Source organism: Lissotriton vulgaris, chromosome 10 (genome assembly GCF_964263255.1).
Source record: "Lissotriton vulgaris chromosome 10, aLisVul1.2, whole genome shotgun sequence".
Classification (NCBI taxonomy): Eukaryota; Metazoa; Chordata; class Amphibia; order Caudata; family Salamandridae; genus Lissotriton; species Lissotriton vulgaris.
In genome coordinates, this window is record NC_141698.1 from 14,660,443 (window position 1) to 14,680,344 (window position 19,902).

The window sequence follows — 19,902 nt, forward strand, 5'->3', positions numbered from 1 at the left end:
GGGTCAGAGGTCACAGTATGGGACTGGAGGGCAGGGTCAGAGGTCACAGTATGAGGCTGGAGGGCAGGGTCAGAGGTCACAGTATGGGACTGTAGGACTGGGTCAGAGGTCACAGTATGCGACTGGAGTGCAGGGTCAGAGGTCACAGTATGGGACTGGAGGGCTGGGTCAGAGGTCACAGTATGGGACTGGAGGGCTGGGTCAGAGGTCACAGTATGAGGCTGGAGGGCAGGGTCAGAGATCACAGTATGGGACTGGAGGGCTGGGTCAGAGGTCACAGTATGAGGCTGGAGGGCAGGGGCAGAGGTCACAGTATGGGACTGGAGGGCTGGGTCAGAGGTCACAGTATGGGACTGGAGGGCTGGGTCAGAGGTCACAGTATGGGACTGGAGGGCTGGGTCAGAGGTCACAGTATGGGACTGGAGGGCTGGGTCAGAGGTCAGAGGTCACAGTATGAGACTGGAGGGCAGGGTCAGAGGTCACAGTATGGGACTGGAGGGCTGGGTCAGAGGTCACAGTATGAGGTTGGTGGGCAGGGTCAGAGGTCACAGTATGGGACTGGAGGACTGGGTCTGAGGTCACAGTATGAGGCTGGAGGGCAGGGTCAGAGGTCACAGTATGAGGCTGGAGGGCAGGGTCTGAGGTCATAGTATGGGACTGGAGGGCTGGGTCAGAGGTCACAGTATGAGACTGGAGTGCAGGGTCAGAGGTCACAGTATGGGACTGGAGGGCTGGGTCAGAGGTCACAGTATGGGACTGGAGGGCTGGGTCAGAGGTCACAGTATGAGGCTGGAGGGCAGGGTCAGAGGTCACAGTATGGGACTGGAGGGCTGGGTCAGAGGTCACAGTATGAGGCTGGAGGGCTGGGTCAGAGCTCACAGTATGAGGCTGGAGGGCAGGGGCAGAGGTCACAGTATGAGGCTGGAGGGCAGGGTCAGAGGTCACAGTATGAGGCTGGAGGGCAGGGTCAGAGGTCACAGTATGAGGCTGGAGGGCAGGGTCAGAGGTCACAGTATGAGACTGGAGGGCAGGGTAGAGGTCACAGTATGGGACTGGAGGGCTGGGTCAGAGGTCACAGTATGAGGTTGGTGGGCAGGGTCAGAGGTCACAGTATGGGGCTGGAGGGCCGGGTCAGAGGTCACAGTATGGGACTGGAGGGCAGGGTCAGAGGTCACAGTATGAGGCTGGAGGGCAGGGTCAGAGGTCACAGTATGGGACTGTAGGACTGGGTCAGAGGTCACAGTATGCGACTGGAGTGCAGGGTCAGAGGTCACAGTATGGGACTGGAGGGCTGGGTCAGAGGTCACAGTATGGGACTGGAGGGCTGGGTCAGAGGTCACAGTATGAGGCTGGAGGGCAGGGTCAGAGGTCACAGTATGGGACTGGAGGGCTGGGTCAGAGGTCACAGTATGAGGCTGGAGGGCAGGGGCAGAGGTCACAGTATGGGACTGGAGGGCTGGGTCAGAGGTCACAGTATGAGACTGGAGGGCAGGGTCAGAGGTCACAGTATGGGACTGTAGGACTGGGTCAGAGGTCACAGTATGAGGCTGGAGGGCAGGGGCAGAGGTCACAGTATGAGGCTGGAGGGCAGGGTTAGAGGTAGGCGAGCCAACCAATCAATGGAAAGAGCCAAGCCAACCGTGTGCTCGGATCTTACAGCCTGTTCACGAGCCAAGCCCTGAAAATATTTGTGATGTAAATAAAACAACAAACGTCACGGAACACATTCTAAAGCCTTGTGAGCATTCAAACAACTGTATTTCATGGTGAAGCTTTGCCATACATAAGGCACATTATGACACTGCACTGAGTGCTCATTAAAAGGGAGAGTTTTATACAACTGATAGTTTGAACTTACATATTTGAAAGTGGTTTTATGTCACAATGAAGAAAAAAGTTTTGGTGAAATAAATATTTGCATAAGATCACAGAATTTACGCGGGGAAGAAGCGATTTGTCCAGGTTTTATGGTTTCACATCGTACAAATCAGTCAGTAAATTGCAATCTACCTGTCTTTCCTTCTATTAAAATTGTGTTTGCACCTGTTAGTGTGTCTTCTGTGTTTTTCTATAGCGCAGACTGGACCCGAAGGCCGAGGGTTTTGCGAGAGCACCAGCTGGATTACACAAGGCCACATTCAGTCTCTGGACACGGGGAGATGGAGATGTGCCCAGAATCACAGGGTGCGGACCCGAAGGCCGAGGGTTTTACGAGAGCACCAGTTCTTCAGAGGGCAGCTCTGACAGTAATGCCACATCCTGGGTAGAGGAAGGGAGGCAGACAGAAGCAAGTGAAAGCTCGGCTCGTTGAGGGCTCGAGGTTCCAGCAGCGCCTCGGGCTGAGCCAGGCTGGAGGTGTGGGCGGCTCGCCGCCCTCTGGAGTAGGCCGTTACACAGAGTTGAAGGTCAGACTGGAGCAGGGAGGGCTGGGGAGGGCTCCGTCCGTCCGTCCGTCTGCAGCAGAAGGGAGGGAGAAGGAAAGTAGAAATATGTGAGGTATGTCCGAGGCCGACGCGGGGGTGCGACTGCGACCGGATGTGAGGAAGGATGGGCCGGCAGCCCTATTGGCTGAGAGGGGGGGGGGGGCTGTACAGCCCCAGCTCCCTCTGCACGGAGTGCAACCAGCGTCACTCACTCTTCTGTCAATGGGGCTGTGTCTCACTCCCCGAAATGTCAGGGTTCGGAGATCCAGGGGTGGCGCGAGTCTCACGCCCTTCTCTTGCCCCCCACCCACGCCTTCAAGGCCCTCCTGGGGTCAACTTCAAGGGCGGGGCGGGGCGGGGGCCGGCTCTGGGGTTACTCTTGCATTACTACAGCTTCCTTTCACAATTCACAGGCTCATTCATCTCAAACCGAGGGCAGCAGCTGTGCAGTGCACAAGGGCACGCGCCATGGGCTTTATGATCACTGGAAGATAACACAATGCACAAGCACGTGCATTCTGTGCACGACGTACTATTCTGCTGCGGTATTGACCATTAATAACTATAGTGCACAAGAGCACCCGTCTGCGCTTCACGATCACCGGAAAATAACACAATGCACAAGCACGTGCATTCTGTGCATGACATGTTCACTATTCTGCTCTAGTGACCATTAGTAACTACAGTGCACAAGGCACGCGTTCTGCACTTCGTGATCACTCGAAAAGAAAATAGTATAGTACACAAGCGCGTGCGTTCTGTGCACAGCATGTTCACTATTCTGCAGTAGTGACTATTAGTAACTACAGTGGACAGGGGCACGTGTTCTTCGCTTCATGATAACCAGAAAATAGCACAAGCACGTGCATTCTGTGCACTGCGTGTTCACCGGTCTACAGTACTGACCTAAGTAAGTGCACAGTGCACAGGGGATGCGCTCTGCGCTTCATGATCATTGGAAAATACCACAATACACAAACAAACACATTCTGTGCCCGACATGCTCGCTCTTCTGCAGGACTGACCATCAGTGACTGTACAGTGCACGCGTCCTGCGCTTCATGGTCACTACAAGAGAGAATAGTGCAGTGCACAAGAGTGAGCTCGACGCCGTCGACCCCCTACAATAACTGTGTACACTTTGTGTCATTTATTCTTGAGGAGTTCTCCTACGTGTTGTCAATGCCAGGTTTATATTTTAAAGTCACCCCCACTTATCACGGCACGCTTGTTCTCACTTTCCTGTGTGAGCACCTGAATTTTTTCCTGCATATGTTCAAAAAGTGAATCCCAGCCGTTCTTTTGATTTCATGTCTCTGTTCGTATTACTTGTCGCGCCCTGGGGTATGTTTGATCCATCTGGACTCCAGCGCATTGTCGCTGATTCTGACGCCGCCTTTTCTTTGGACCTTTTTTGGCCACATCTGACCGCTCGTCCTGGTCACATGAGCTCCGGGCAGGAGAACGGTCAGTGCTTGATCCCACTCCAGCCCTTCAGACACCGGTCCAGGCCTCGGAGCTGTCAGATCGGGACCAGGGAGTCCACTGTTCTCCGGCCCTTCACCCCGGAGTATGGACAACCCTCCAGTGACTGGGTGGGGGACTTGTACCCGACTGTGGGTGGTCCGTAGGCTCCTGGGCTGTGGGTGGTCTGAAGGCTCCTGGGCTGTGGGTGGTCTGAAGGCTCCAGGACGGTGGGTGGTCTGTAGGATCCTGGGCTGTGGGTGGTCTGTAGGATCCTGGGCTGTGGGTGGTCTGTAGGATCCTGGGCTGTGGGTGGTCTGTAGGCTCCTGGACTGTGGGTGGTCTGTAGGCTCCTGGACTGTGGGTGGTCTGAAGGCTCCTGGACGGTGGGTGGTCTGTAGGATCCTGGGCTGTGGGTGGTCTGTAAGAGCCTTTGCTGGGATGACTGGATGGGGGTCTTGTACCTGACTGTGGGTGGTCTGTAGGCTCCTGGACTGTGGGTGGTCTGTAGGCTCCTGGACTGTGGGTGGTCTGAAGGCTCCTGGACGGTGGGTGGTCTGTAGGCTCCTGGACTGTGGATGGTCCATAGGCTCCTGGACTGTGGGTGGTCCGTAGGCTCCTGGACTGTGGGTGGTCCGTAGGCTCCTGGACTGTGGATGGTCCATAGGCTCCTGGACTGTGGATGGTCCGTAGGCTCCTGGACTGTGGGAGGTCTGTAGGCTCCTGGACTGTGGGAGGGAGGTCTGTAGGCTCCTGGACTGTGGGCGGTCTGTAGGCTCCTGGACTGTGGGCGGTCTGTAGGCTCCTGGACTGTGGGCGGTCTGTAGGCTCCTGGACTGTGGGCGGTCTGTAGGCTCCTGGACTGTGGGCGGTCTGTAGGCTCCTGGACTGTGGGCGGTCTGTAGGCTCCTGGATTGTGGGCGGTCTGTAGGCTCCTTGACTGTGGGCGGTCTGTAGGCTCCTGGACTGTGACAAGCAAAATATACGAAATACCTCTGAGGGACCTATATTGCTTTTTACAAGGAATAAATCCTAACACAATTCACAAATAGGAGGATGCCAAAGAGGAAGGCTAACACTTCAAAGTATTATCAAAACATATATATATATATTTTTTTTAATTATATTAGTTTGAAAATATTTATACATCTGTACACTTCATTTTGTCATTTGGCATATTGGACAGAAATTCATCACCATTCTTAATACAGTTTGTATAGTTGGGTAAAGTGCAAGTTAAGACAATAATACTAAAGAAAATGTGCCCCTAACAATCTATTATAGTCCTGACATTCATGCATACATACTTACATACCAGTCATAGCAATACAATTATTAAAAAACATTCCTAACAATACAAATACACAGACTAAGCATACTAAGACAAAAAAACCAAAGGTGTACTTGGTAGATTACAATAGGAACCTAGATGTAGTGGTTCTGCCAATTAGACATTGGTCTGTATGGAATTGACCAAGCTGTATCCAAATTGTGGATGTTGGGCCGACGTACGTTTCGGTGATGTCACCTTCCTCAGGGCCAAGGAGAACACATAACTGAGTAACATATAAACATAATCTCTACATAGGTTAAAAGAACATGGGCATTGCACAGTTTATTTCTTTTCTGAAAAGACTGTGGGCGGTCTGTAGGCTCCTGGACTGTGGGCGGTCTGTAGGCTCCTGGACTGTGGGCGGTCTGTAGGCTCCTGGACTGTGGGCGGTCTGTAGGCTCCTGGACTGTGGGAGGTCTGTAGGCTCCTGGACTGTGGGAGGTCTGTAGGCTCCTGGACTGTGGGAGGTCTGTAGGTTCCTGTACTGGGATTAGGACTAGGTTGGGGGTCGTGTACCTGGACTTTGGGTGGTTTGAAGGCTTGTGTACTGGGATGATAACTGGTTGGGGGTCTTGTACCGGGACTGTGGGTGGTCTGAAGGCTCCTGGATTGTGGGAGGTCTGTAGGGTCCTGGACTGGGGCGGCACTGCGTCCTGTACCGAGAGGCAGGGTGGTAAGGGAGGGTTGTAAGTTCGCCTATACTAGGGTGAGTCTGGTAGAGGGGCGGGTCTTGGGGCGCCATTGCCTCCTGTACCGAAGTGATGGGGGGGGGGGGGGGCGGATAAGTTCTCCTGGTGACTGAGGGGTGGTGGTCTGTGCTGTGACAGCCCGGGCACTGCAGCTTGGCACCGGCTGTAATAATGGGGTCCCTTCAGAGTGGGCACGCGGAGGGCGCCGGCGCCACATAATCAGGGCCGTTTCTATCATTAGGCAAGACTAGGCGGCTGCCTAGGGCGGCAAAAGGGCTAGGGCGGCAAAAGGGGGAAAAAATATTTGATTTGAACCTACGAAAGTAAAGAGACGCTTGCCTCTACTGAGTACGTTTCACTTACGGAAATCACGTTCGCGCCGCCGGCCTTCCACCAGATCATCACAGGGGAAGAGCCTCTAGGATTCTACAGGGCAAGTGACAGCCATCCGAGCCGCGATGTTGTGCTTAGTGCATTCAACGCCGAAGTGAGCGATTGCAAAAGCATTCTGGGTAATGGGGATTCATTCGTACATGAAAGTTCATTGTAAAGGTCAGTGGTAGTTTTAGGAGTTGGAGCCAGTTCGGGTGCCTCCTGCCTGCCGTCCCTTTCTGACTTCTGGGAGTACAGAGGTGTCGGAGTTCGAGCAGTGTTCCCCGCACGCTCTGACTGGCACTCATCTAGTTTAAGGTGGCATGGACTTGGCTGCCAGACTGTAGGTGGCTGCTGAAATGAAGGCTTCGTGGCTCGATGCGAGAATGCGCTCATGTTTGGAATGAGTGGAAAGGACACATGATGCAGACCCCCGATCATTTCGCTTTAGGATTTCAGAATTGGACTTCATAGGGAGAGAGATGGAATGGCGTGTGCACATTTTTAGGGGACGACGGACGTGTGTGTGTGTGTGGGGGGGGGGGGGGGGGGGGAGGCTCTCCTTGTGCCTTGTGTGTGAAGATGGAAAAAGGAGGCGATAACAGCCGCAGCAACAAGAGGTACTGATGTTTCATCTCAAAAAGAGTTGTTATGAATCTATTGTCTCTGGACATCGGCTGCTGCTTCTTGCAAGGAAACACAAGACACATTTTTAACATTTCTAAACACATGATTCTATTTGTTTATGTGTCCTGTTACTTACGCTGTGAGGAAGGGGAGGGGGTGCTGTCGTGCTGAAGCCCTTTGAGCGCTGTGGGCGTTGCGCGCCTTACCTAAGAGCTGTCTAGAAGTTCACATGTGCGCTACAGTGACCTGCAGGGGTCTCATGGTGCTCAAAAAACAATCCTCCACTTGCGAGGGGGAGGGGGGATGAGCTCTCCCAAGGAAGGGCTACAATAAAATAAAATAACACACCAGAGGCCCCCAGGACCCTGCCCTGCTCACCTCTCATCCTAATACTTTACACTTTCTCCTGGGGGTGCTTTCTCCCACCGGAGTCTAAACATCCAATCATAGGCTCAAAGGTGGTATGACATAGCATTGAGGGCCCCGAACAGTGACGAGGGACCCACATTTCACAATCAGACATTCATTTCATGGGTCACCTGGAGAGGATGTGGCTAAACGACTAGAGTGGCTGATTTTAAAGCTGGGGAACCGGGTTTGAGTCTCGGCAGGTATGCGCAACACTGTGTGGTTCTGGGCAATTCACTTAATCTCCCTGTGCCTAAAAATGAATGTGTCCGTCTGTAACGCATCTGGTGCTCATGTAAAGCGCTCTGATGCCTTCGGATGGAGTTTGCGCTATATGAAACTGCAAAAAAATACTTGGTAGGGGACCTCGCGCTGCTTTTGGGGAGCATTGAATCAGATGACGTAGTAAAATAACAAAGAGCACGGCCAAGAGGCTTTTCTCCTCACCATAAATTCATAAACAGCCTCTGAAGACGTATAACCAGTAGGTGCTTTATACAGCGCTATATATGAAGCTGCGTGTGTTCCACAGTGCGCAGTGTGCCTACATGAGACAGTGGAGACTGGGAAGGATTATTGAGGCCCTCGCCCAGGACCATATATGTAGGACAACGAGGCCGCACAAGGGCATCACAGGAGGAAATCCTCGAGGGAGCAGATCAGGAACACAAAACTGAAAGACAACACACCACACACTCCAACATGCAACAGTCATAAGTGCCGACCCCTCAACGAGGAGTGAGGGGCGAGGCAAAGACAGAAGCTGGCAGAGTGCGGCTGCATCAGGGCAGAGGCCACATCCTGGGTCGAGGTCTAGAAGATATAAAAAGAAGCACTTCGAGAATCTGTTCAAGGTCACCTACCAAGGGTCAAAGGTCAGCTGCACCTGCGATAGTTCAGGAGCACCTCCTGTAAGGAAGGCTAAGGGACCCCTAAGGGACGAGGCTCGGGTAGGATTGAGCACACGAGCATTTTTAATGTGTGAATAAATTAATGGATGAATGAGTTGAATGAGTGCAATGTGTCTGCTGGAACGGGTATAGTTGGAAGAATTAAAGTAAGCTAGAGTGCCTTTACGAGGGGTCGCATAAGACCATGTTACAATAGTAATTACCGCACTAATACAGTTCTTCCTTCTACCAAATTAGCAAACATTTATTTTGCACGAGTGCCTGCATTTGAACAATGCGAATGGCCAGAATGCGAGAAGCTGCATTTGTTTTTTGCACTGATTTTTAGCACACAATATAGCACCAAGTGCTGGTTTCACAGAATTCCTCCTAATTTTGCAGTTTCTCCAAAAGTTCCCTATAATATGCAGATACAAATTCTGCAATTTTTAGTAAAGTTAACCCAGTCTTTCCTCAGATGACAAAATCAACACTACTGAGTTGGGTTATATTACTAATTATCTGCAGCGAGGGGCTGTTGAAAGAAGAGGGGTTTTCTTTGTAATGTCGCTCTACATCACCAAATGTTTATTTTTCTTTCGTTAGAGACCCCCAACGAGTCTCCTCCTAGAAGTGTCAATTGATAAGCCCTTTATTAGGGCAATAAATATTTTTTGCTTTTGATTGGGGGGATTGCTGGCAGTAGGTAAAAATAATATTGCATTTCGTATGTCGGCGTTGCATGTCTACATGCATGCTTGGCGGAAGGTTACGTTGTTTCGGGTTTTGAAAACGAGTTGCACTTGACGCCTCAGTGGTATTTAAACACAAGGAGTGTATGGCTACCGTACCTGTCTGGCCTGGGCCTTTCGTTGAGGTCGTTTTCAGGACTGACCGTTGTGATCGTGTTTCCTGATAGTAAATGAGAGTAACATAGAAGGGTTTGGCAGTAGAGGTTGTGCCTCTCTAGCCTGGATGACAGGGGGAGAGAGTGATGGTAATAAAAGGGAGGGGGCGGCATTTTTCAGTTCTCGCCTAGGGCGGCAAAACACCTAGAAACGGCCCTGCACATAATGGCCTCTTCTTGCCAGTGCCAGAGCAGAGTCACGAGGGGCCAGGGGTCACCGGGCCCCAAACAGTGGCAGCCTTCAGCCCCCACAGATGGCACAGACAATCCTGGCATTCACGGCCCTGGCAGCCGAACCAGAGCTCTGCTCTGTTGGTGCCCCCCAACCCTGGCACGCAGGCAGCTTCAACGGTGTACCCCAATAACTGCTCCTGTCACCCCCTTACACACATAGAGTGGTGGTGATGCGCCTCAATCCAGGCCTGACTATAATCTTCAACCACCTCTGGAACGGCTGTTCGTTACACACCCTTGCATCACGCACACGTGTACAGGTTGAAGCACTGGAGCGTAAAGTGATTTGCCCAGGACCACACAATGAGTGAGTGTATTACGGGACTCCGCAGGAGCCCCTACGAGCAGGCAATGTGCATTATCTGCCATGATCCACCCCTCCCATCTCCTGGACCCCTGTCCTGCTAGGGTCCTGAGTGGGGTGGCGGAGATAGTCTCGCCGAAGGTCGTGGTGATGGGTAATAGCTCACTGCAATCTGGAAGAGTGCCCCTGCAATGGAAACATGCCAAACTCCTCCCTCCCCTTAAGAAACCTTCAGCTGATCCCACGCTTCTTTCCAACTACCGTCCCATCTCCCTTCTTCCAGCCTTAGCTAAGGTGTGTGAAAAAGTGGCCTTTAAACAACTGGAGGGATTTGTGGAATCCTCGGGAGCTCTTCACCCGGCGCAATCCGGGTTTAGGACATCCTTTAGCACCGAGACAGCACTAGTGGAGATCGCGGAGGCTATTAGGGAGTGCCTGGAAGCGGGCGGCAGGGCGGCACTGATTTTGCTCGCCCTCTCTGCCGCCTTCGATACAGTACCCCACCTCCAGCTCCTTTCCCGCCTGTCTGACATTGGCATCACAGGCACGGCCTGGGCAGGGGTTAAATCCTTCTTGGACAACCGCTCCCAAGAGGTGTGGATGCCCCCCTTCTCATCGGATAGTAGAGTGGCCACCGGTGTCCCTCAGGGGTCCACATTGAGCCCTCTTCAGTTCAATGTTTACCTCACACCCCTGATCTATTTGGCTTAGAAGCTGGGCGCCAAAATGATGGCTTGCGCCGATGACACCCAGCTTCTCTTCACATGGAAGGGCGAGGATCTTCATACTGAGGTGGCTCATCGGTGTTTGTCATCTGTATTTACTTGGGTTAAGGCTCAGGCTAACCTGAAGTGCAATGAGGAGAAATCTGAGGTGCTCCTCTACGGCCATTTCCCTCCTGCTCTTAGAGAGTCTCTCTGGCCTCCTGGGTTCCCTTGCCTCACGGGAGATTGTGGAGTAGCCAAGAATCTGGGAACTTGGTTTGGGGATGATTTAGGCTTTCGTGAGCAGATCAAGAGACTGTCAGGGGTGTGCTTTGGCACACTCAAAGCCCTGAGGAGGTTTTTTCCCCTGCTACCCCGCTCTGCTAGGGAGACGGTGTCCAGGGCGCTTATCTTGTCTCGCCTAGATTACGCCAACGCCCTTTACCTCGGTATCCCAGGGTACCTCCTGGGAAAGCTGCAGGTCATTCGGAATGCTGCAGTTAGGCTTTTATTTAATATCCTGAGGGGCCTGAGCGTTCCCAAGCAGCTAACCAACCTGCATTGGTTGCCAGTGGCTCAGCGAGTGCACTTCAAAGCTCTGACCATGGCTCACAAGGCACTTCACGGCTGGGTCCTGCCTATATCTGTTCCAGATTTGCCTTTTATATTCCTAGCCGTCCCCTCCGCTTTTCAAAGACGGCTGGTGATCCCCAGATTTCGGCGAGCGCGTCTTGGGGGGCAGTCCTTTGCAGTCACGGCTGTCACCCTGTGGAATGCTCTGCCAGATGACCTTCGGCACACTAAGGAACTGTCCATTTTTTAAAAGCGTTTAAAAACTCATCTGTTTAAGCAATCCATCTAGCCCTTGCTGCCTCCCATGTTACTGTTCCCCCACGTGCCAGGACACTTTTGAGTAACAGTGCGCGATACAAATCCCTTTATAACCTAACATAACATGAGTTCAACCTCCTCGACACCTTTCAATCAGGATTCAGGAAAGGCTGTAGCACGGAAACAGCTATGCTCAGCATCTCTGACGATATTCATAAGGCTTTAGATGAAGGTGATGCCTGCCTACTCATCCTCATTGACCTATCTGCGGCATTCAACACAGTAAATCATCCAGCGCTTCTGGAGACTTTGTCGAAGCACTCCAGCATCAATGGCACAGTACTAAAATGGCTCACCTTCATCCTTCAACACCGCTCGCAATAAATTAAAATCAACTCCTGTCTCTCGAAACCAACAAAAGTCACATTTGGGGTCCCACAAGGCTCGATCCTCTCCCCGTCCCTCTTCAATCTCTTCATGGAACCCCTCACAATCATATTGAAAAAAGCCGGAGTGAACTACCACCTTTACGCGGACGACACCGAAATCTATTTCAGGATCAAGTCTCCCAGCGACATCCGACACCTCAATGCCACCCTAACCGAGATCCAAACTTGGTTCTATGTTAACCACTTAAAGCTGAACCCGGACAAAACTGAACTAATCCTATTCTCTCCAAAAGGCAACCATCGTCCAATCCAAGAGTGGCTCAAGAATCTGGTTGCCCTAAACTGACCCTTCATTCTATCCGACTCTGTTAAGTCTCTAGGCATCACCCTTGACAAGAACCTATCAATGGAGGCCCACATCAAAAACTCTGCAAAAAGTGCTCTTTTCTCTCTAAAACACCTCAAGAAATTGAATCCTTTTCTTCCCCATGATGACCTAAAGACAGTAGTTCAATCCCTAGTTCTCTCTAAAATCGACTATGGGAACATCATCCTTACTGGGACTCCAAAAGCACACCTAGCCCCTCTAAGGGCAGTGCTGAACATGGCTCGTATCTGGAGTGAAAAGATGTGTTAACCACTTTATTTTTCATGCTGTATTTTGTGATCCTTGGTTTGCTTCCTTACTGCCTGCCTACTATGTAATGCAATTTCCGTCTGTTCTTGTTACAGGGTGTATGTAAAGCGCTATGATACCTACGGTTTAAGCTAGCGCTATATAAAACTTTCAAAATGAAAAAAATTAAATCTCAACCCCCCCTTCATGCGTTTTGCCGTAGCTCACCCTTTGACCCTGACAGCCTTCTTTTCTTTCTTCCTTGACAGACAGAACCATGTGCCCTAGGCTGCAGCGTCAATTTGTGGCGCTATGAAGTTCAGTGCCTCTTGGAGCGCAGCGCCAGCCTTCGGCGCTATGAAGACCAGTGTTTCCTGGAGTCTGACCCGTCAGACGCCCGTCGGAACGGTGAGTGCCAGGGGGGCTACGGGCAGGTGGGTCAGTTGAATGTCTGTCGCTCGCCTGCCTGTCTCTCATTCTTCCTGCATCTTATCTGCCTGTCTCTCCAGGTGCTTGCCTTTACATCACCTCCCTGCCTGTCATTTCTTTTGCCTGCCCTCTCTTACTTTATTTACTCATCTCCCTGACAATCTGCGTTGCCTGTCTCTCACCTGCCCTCTCTTGCTTCTGCCTTTATATCCTCTCCCTGCCTGTCTCTCGCCTCCCTCTCACCCGATCTCTCGCTTCCACCTTTATTTAATCTCTCTGTCCGTCTCTCACCTGGTCTTTCTTACTTCTGCCTTTATATCCTCCCCCTGTCCGTCTCTCGACTCCCTTTCACCTGCCCTGTCTTGCTTTCGCCTTTATATCACCCCCTGTCATTTCTTGCCCACTCTCAATCAATTAATCAGTATTTGTAAAGCACATTAATCACCACAGGGGTGTCTAGGCGCTGCGTGGGAGGGTAGGAGGGGAGCTACTCGCACACCAGGTCTTGAGGCCGCTCCTGGATTGGGCGCGGGGGCGGAGGTCGGCGGTGGATGGGGCGCTCCCTCCAGGCTTTGGCACCGAGGTGCGACTGGATGGGGGGGGGGGGGGGGGGGGGGGGCTGAACTCCAGTGTCTGGTGGGGGGGGGGGGTGATGAGTCAGGCGGGTGTTCAGGTGGTCGGTCCCGTGTTGTGGAGAGCTTTGTAGGTGTGAGTGAGCAGCTTGAAGTGGCGTCTCTTCCTGATGGGGGGGGGCCAGTGCTGGGGGCGGAGGTGGGGGTGGTGGGTGGGGGATGTCTTGGCAGGTCCAGTGAGATTCTTGCTGCTCCTTCTGCCAGGACCGACTCTCTCACCTTCGCTCTTTTACTTCAGCCTTAGATAATGTCCCTGTTGGATGCCATCACAAACCGAACCCCAGTATCAGTTTAGTGTTCTCCTGCATCGCTCCCAAAGCACCTGTCTCTATACAACGGAGCTCCGTGCAGCAGGTGCAGTGGAACCAGGCACACGCACTCCAGTGTGTGCAGTGCTGCCCTCCCCTCTGCCCCGTGTCCTTGCACGGTTTATGTTCACCTTGATGCTATGTGCTTCTGTGTTAAAGCGCACCCCACCAGGGTCCCCCCCCCCCCCCCCCCCCCCCCCGTCGTGCACCTCACCATTGTGCCCCCGCACGCAGTGTTTGTGGTGTTCCCGGGCGGCTCTCTGTGGTTGGTTGTTTGCTGGGGGGTGCACGTGGCCTCTCTATTTACATATGATCTGTTGCTTAAGGAATGACTTACTTCATTGTTTGCTGTCGCGCTGACGTCACCGTCCCTTACCGCTCCCTCCCAGTGACCTTCAGAGGGGGAGGGGCTCCTGCCAGGCCCTCGAAGGCCTCTTAACAGGGTCCATTTATCTATGGTGTGAGTGTGGGAGGGGGGGGGCGAGGACTCGGTATTGTTTGATATTATTTATTTATTTATTTATTTGATGCGTTTTTATATAGCGCGGACTTTAGCCGAAGGTGTCAGAGCGCTTCACAATAGGAACAGAACTGATACACTAAGAGAACATTACAAGCTCCTGGCCCGAGAGCCCCCCTGCCCCCACTTAAACATCCGACTTTAACACGTGTGCCTCTATTTCCTTTGTTTAAATACGGCCCGAGAGCAGTTCTACCTCATAGGGTCGATAGCAATGACACCGGAACCCTATGTTCTCCCACACGGTCGTTATCGAAGTTTTAAAAACCGTCTCTGACCAGCCGCTGGAATTATGTGGCAGGGGAGGGGCCAACCTATGCGGCAGGGGAGGGGCCGACCTATGCGGCAGGGGAGGGGCCGACCTATGCGGCAGGGGAGGGGCCGACCTATGCGGCAGGGGAAAGGCCAACCTATGCGGCAGGGGAAAGGCCAACCTATGCGGCAGGGGAGGTAGGGTGACCCACTGGCATTGGTGCAAATTCAGGACGGTGAGTGTAAAAATTCATGACAAAGGATCAAAATTCAGGAGAAAACTTCTGGACAATTGGATAAGTTTTACAGACACATCATAGGTCGCGCAATCGTGTATAAGTAAGCCCAGCCATTTCCAAACATATTCAACCATTTGCAAACCTATCCATCATGTATCCTTCCATCTATCATTTCACTCTTCCATCCCTCCATCTATCATTTCACTCATCCATCCCTTCATCCATCCTTTCACTCATCCAACCATTATCCATCCATCCACCCTTTCACCCTATCCATCTGTACACTCAACCATCCACTCTTCCACCCATCCATTCACTCATCCATCCAACCATTTACCCTTTCACCCATCCTTTCACTTACTCATCCATCCAGTCACTCATCCTTCCACCCATTCACCCTTTCAGTCATCCATCCATCCTCCCTTTCTCTCTCCATCGACCCTTTCACTTAGCAATCCTTCCATCCACACCCCCACCCATCTACTCATCCACTCATGAATCCATCCATTGACCCTATCACTCATCCATCCTTTCATCCATTTATCCTGTCACCCCTTCACTCATCTATTCATCCTTTTGTCCATCTACCCTCCCTTTCACTCACTCATCCATCCTTGCATCCACCCTTTCACTCATCCGTCCATCTATTCACCCTTGCACTTATCAATTCATCAATCCATCCATCATTTCACTCATCCATCCATCCACCCACCCACTAACTCATCCATCCACCCACTCACTCATCCATCCACCCACTCACTCATCCTTCCACCCACTCACTCATCCTTCCACCCTTTCAGTCATCCATCCTCCCTCCCTTTCTCTCACCATCGACCCTTTCACTTAGCAATCCTTCCTTCCATCCATCCACACACCCATCCATCAACTAATCTACTCATCCACTCATAAATCCATCCATTGACCATATCACCCATCCATCCTTTCTCTCACCCATTTATCCTTTCATTCCTTCACTCATCTATTCATCCTTTTGTCCTACTACCCTCCCTTTCACTCACTCATCCATTCTTACATCCACCCTTTCACTCATTCGTCCATCCATTCACCCTTGCACTTATCAATTCATCAATCCATCCACTCACTCATCATCCATCTTTTCACTCATCCATCCTTTCACTCATCCATCCACCCTTTTACCCATTCAGCTACCCTTCCACCCATACATCCAGCTATTTACCTTTTCTCTTCCATCCTTCCACTCACTCATCAATCCATCCATCCTCTCTCATTATCTTTTATTCAATCTTTCATTCATCCATTCACCCTTTCACTAATTCATCTAGCCATCCACCCATCCATCCATCCCTTCCTTACTCACTCGCCCACCTTTTCATATTAATTTTGAGCTGAGTCTTTTTGATAAGAGGCCCATCAAGAACTTCACCCTCGCTGCTGGAGCCATTCCAGGACTAAGACAGAAGCCACCCAGGGCAGAGACAGGATCCACCACAGGGGGGGACAGGGGCCTCCACTGGTGGGGCAGGGGGGGGGGCGCATGAGCCACCACATGGGGGGACAGGAGCCATCACTGGGGGGGCAGGAGCCATCACAGGAGGGGAATAGGATCCGCCCTGGGTGGGCACAGGGGTGGGCATGCAGTATTCTAGTATCATCTTGGTCTCTTCCAGGGTGGTGTAGGGCTCCTCACCCCCTCCTGCACAAGACAAGGAGAAGACAGGCTTATCCCAAAATGTTAGTTTTGCCATCCCACACTGTGAAGTACAGTACTTACAGGAGATACTCCAAGAGAACTAATTTAACTGATTGTCCTCCATACTTTGTTACTCAGTGTGGGTGCGATTGTGCCATTTCTTTATTTTATTACATTATAGACTGCATGTTTGAAGAACCGAGGTTTGTTTCAGTAATTAAGCTATGTGAAGAGAACCACGTGCTGCCTTGGTGTAATCAGATGTTTGGGGCCCTGGGCAGAAAGGGAATGCGTGAAGCCCCTAAATTGCAGAGATATGACGCATTCAGGGCTACTTGCATCTGAATAGATGCCCCTGCACCTGAAGCTGCAGCCCCTCCCTCTGTCACCTTCAAGCAACTCTTAACAGCTCATCAAGGGCTGAAGGTGTGAGGGTTGCCATCCCGCTCTGCCTCTTCAATACTGCTGGGTATCTGAGCGTTGGTACTGCATCAGTCAGTTACACCCGACCTCCGCAGCATCAGAGGCAAGAAGGGAGGTGGGTGGAAGCTGTGCCAGCTTTAGTGTGGTGCGACTGGTGCCTGGTTAAAATTACGGACAAATGGCGTCCGTTAAAGAATCCTTCACGGACAACGGACAGACGGCCGAAATTACGGACTGTCCGTGAAATTTACGGACGGTTGGTCACCCTAAGGGGAGGGCCAACCTGTGCGGCAGGGGAGGGCCAACCTGTGCGGCAGGGGAGGGCCAACCTGTGCGGCAGGGGAGGGCCAACCTGTGCGGCAGGGGAGGGCCAACCTGTGCGGCAGGGGAGGGCCAACCTGTGCGGCAGGGGAGGGCCAACCTGTGCGGCAGGGGAGGGCCAACCTGTGCGGCAGGGGAGGGCCAACCTATGCGGCAGGGGAGGGGCAGCCTATGCGGCAGGGCAGGGGAGGGCCAACCTATGCGGCAGGGCAGGGGAGGGCCAACCTATGCGGCAGGGCAGGGGAGGGCCAACCTATTCGGCAGGGGAGCGGCAGGGGAGGGGCAGCCTATGCGGCAGGGGAGGGGCAGCCTATGCGGCAGGGGAGGGGCAGCCTATGCGGCAGGGGAGGGCCAACCTGTGCGGCAGGGGAGGGCCAACCTGTGCGGCAGGGGAGGGCCAACCTGTGCGGCAGGGGAGGGCCAACCTGTGCGGCAGGGGAGGGCCAACCTGTGCGGCAGGGGAGGGCCAACCTGTGCGGCAGGGGAGGGCCAACCTGTGCGGCAGGGGAGGGCCAACCTGTGCGGCAGGGGAGGGCCAACCTGTGCGGCAGGGGAGGGCCAACCTGTGCGGCAGGGGAGGGCCAACCTGTGCGGCAGGGGAGGGCCAACCTGTGCGGCAGGGGAGGGGCAGCCTATGCGGCAGGGCAGGGGAGGGCCAACCTATGCGGCAGGGCAGGGGAGGGCCAACCTAATCGGCAGGGGAGCGGCAGGGGAGGGGCAGCCTATGCGGCAGGGGAGGGCCAACCTATGCGGCAGGGCAGGGGAGGCGCAACCTATGCGGCAGGGGAGGGGCAACCTATGCGGCAGGAGAGGACCAACTTATGCGGCAGGGCAGGAGAGGGCCAACTTATACGGCAGGGTTTATGATTTATGCATCAAGAGAAGGTAAATGTTGCAGCACGTTTTGTGATGTGTTCCCTCGTTATTTTGTCATTCTTGGCGCTGTCGGGCATTGGTTGCACCCCATTAGCTCCAGCCTGACCCCATACTTCATAACCTTTACAAGGGCCCTTCCCAGCACCGCGCTGCTGTATTTTTAGTAACTTTTGAACCTTTTGAGCTAGACAAAATGTTTGTGTAACAATTTGCCTATGTTGCAGCAAATTATGGATTAGGCGGGAAATCCCTGATTCTGCGGAGAACGTTGCAGCCACAAAAGCTCATCATTCCAGTCGATGCAAATAAACACACCCTGCCACACATCACGCTCGTGCTGCGCATCGAGAGCGTTTTTGTGTCTGATTCTTAACTTAATGTAAATAAATCAGCCTGAACCACTGGCGGTTTCTGCCTGAAAATATAAGTTCTCCGCAGAAAAATTAATTCACGCAATTTTCAGTCAACAATGGTACATTATTAATTTACCTCTAACCATGAGGGTTAGACTAGGTGACTGTGATGTAAATGTATCCTAACTCGCACGTATTCACATGTGCATGTTAATTCGGCATATTACAGTAATCATCATTTTTTTTATACATACAAAACATGAAACTTTTCCCAAGTTATAGGATGACAGCTCGCCCTGGCTGTGTCTTTACAGGGATATAGTGAACATAGTATATATGGGTTTTGCTGAGCTGGGCCGTAACAACTGTGGTAAGGCTCAGGGTCTGGGGCAGCATTTCAGGCTTGCGTGCACTCCCGACCCGGCCTCCGCCCGCCACGACATTGTCCGAGACACAGACAATGTTGTGGAGGGCGGGGCCGGGGCGGGAGTGCACGCAAGCCTGAAATGCTGCCCCCAGCCCCCTTCTGCCCCAGGCAACGCTGGGGCGGGCTGCTAGTCATCATTTGTTATCTTCTCCGTCCTCAGGATCAGCTTGTGGTACAAGTAGGCCACCTCCAGATCTATCCAAGCCCCGAATGCTGTAATAGCCGAGGGCTAGAGAAGGATCAGGTGAGGGCAAAAATAATAAACAGGGAGGAAAGGAAGGGGACTGCAGGGAGGGAGAGCTGCGAAGACAGAAAACAAACAAGGGATTGGTGTCAATTCTCATGAAAGTACTCTCTTACTCAAGCTACCAATCAGGCTATACCGTGCTATACCTGTAATAAGAAGGCTGACCGCCCAAACTCAGAAGATGCCTCTCTATACTGAGATTAAGTAAATCATCCTGTGATTGTATTTCCCCTGTGAACACAAAATTGAACAGTAAACCACCCCCTAATACTCCGTAAATAGCAATACCTAAATGGGACAAGAAGAACACTACGTACCCTAATCTTTTGTGCTTCAGAGTTCTGAAGAAACGTAGATCAGGTTCTAAGGAAGGTGTAGAACGCATACAGTAACTCCCACAAAGAATAATAAGGGTTACGTCACCCAAGAACAAAGGAAACAAAGGTTATCTGAAGATAAGTGATTTCAGGTGGAGGAAACTCTTCGTCCCAGCATGGAACTAAAGGCAGCAGACCCTCTGCAATAGCCGGAGCAAGAAGGCTGTCCAACAGAGGATCTGGTAAATTAAATAGTGCGAAAATAAACAACTGTTTCCTCCGCAATAGCCGTAGCAAAAAGGCTCGCCAACAGAGGAAACGGGAAAAAGCAAAAAGCGTGTCTTCCGCAAGAGCCGTAGCAATGGGGGCTCGCCAACGGAGACACGCGCACAATAACAAGAATACAAGACCGTCCTCCGCAATAGCCGGCGACAAGGCTCTCCAACGGAGGGCAGGACGGGCGCAACGGCGCCGGAAATCTACACAACCGGGGGAATCCGAGATACCAAAGTTGACAAGAAGCTCTGAAGACACCTCACCACACAGTCGACAGGAACGCCAGGAACCACGAACCAGAATATCCGACACCGGCTACAGGAAGAAGCGTCTATTTATGCTCCGCCTCTCGGCCGCTGAGCCTTCTGGGACATGTAGTCTTTTTCCCCCCCCCAGCGGTACCCGTTGATTTCTTGAGG

The 19,902-nt window shown here is 52.3% G+C and overlaps 1 protein-coding gene across 4 annotated transcripts in view; it reads left to right on the top strand.

The window, feature by feature from the left end:
• Positions 1-19,902, top strand: part of PLXNB3 (plexin B3) — a 297,888-nt gene that overhangs the window by 114,172 nt on the left and 163,814 nt on the right. For 3 of the 4 annotated variants that reach the window (XM_086940225.1, XM_086940224.1, XM_086940227.1), the window contains one exon: positions 12,461-12,599. In XM_086940225.1, the coding sequence (XP_086796351.1) occupies positions 12,504-12,599 (96 nt within the window). In that variant the 5' untranslated portion in view covers positions 12,461-12,503. The remainder of the gene's footprint in view (positions 1-12,460; positions 12,600-19,902) is intronic. The other variant, XM_086940226.1, reaches the window with a different exon arrangement.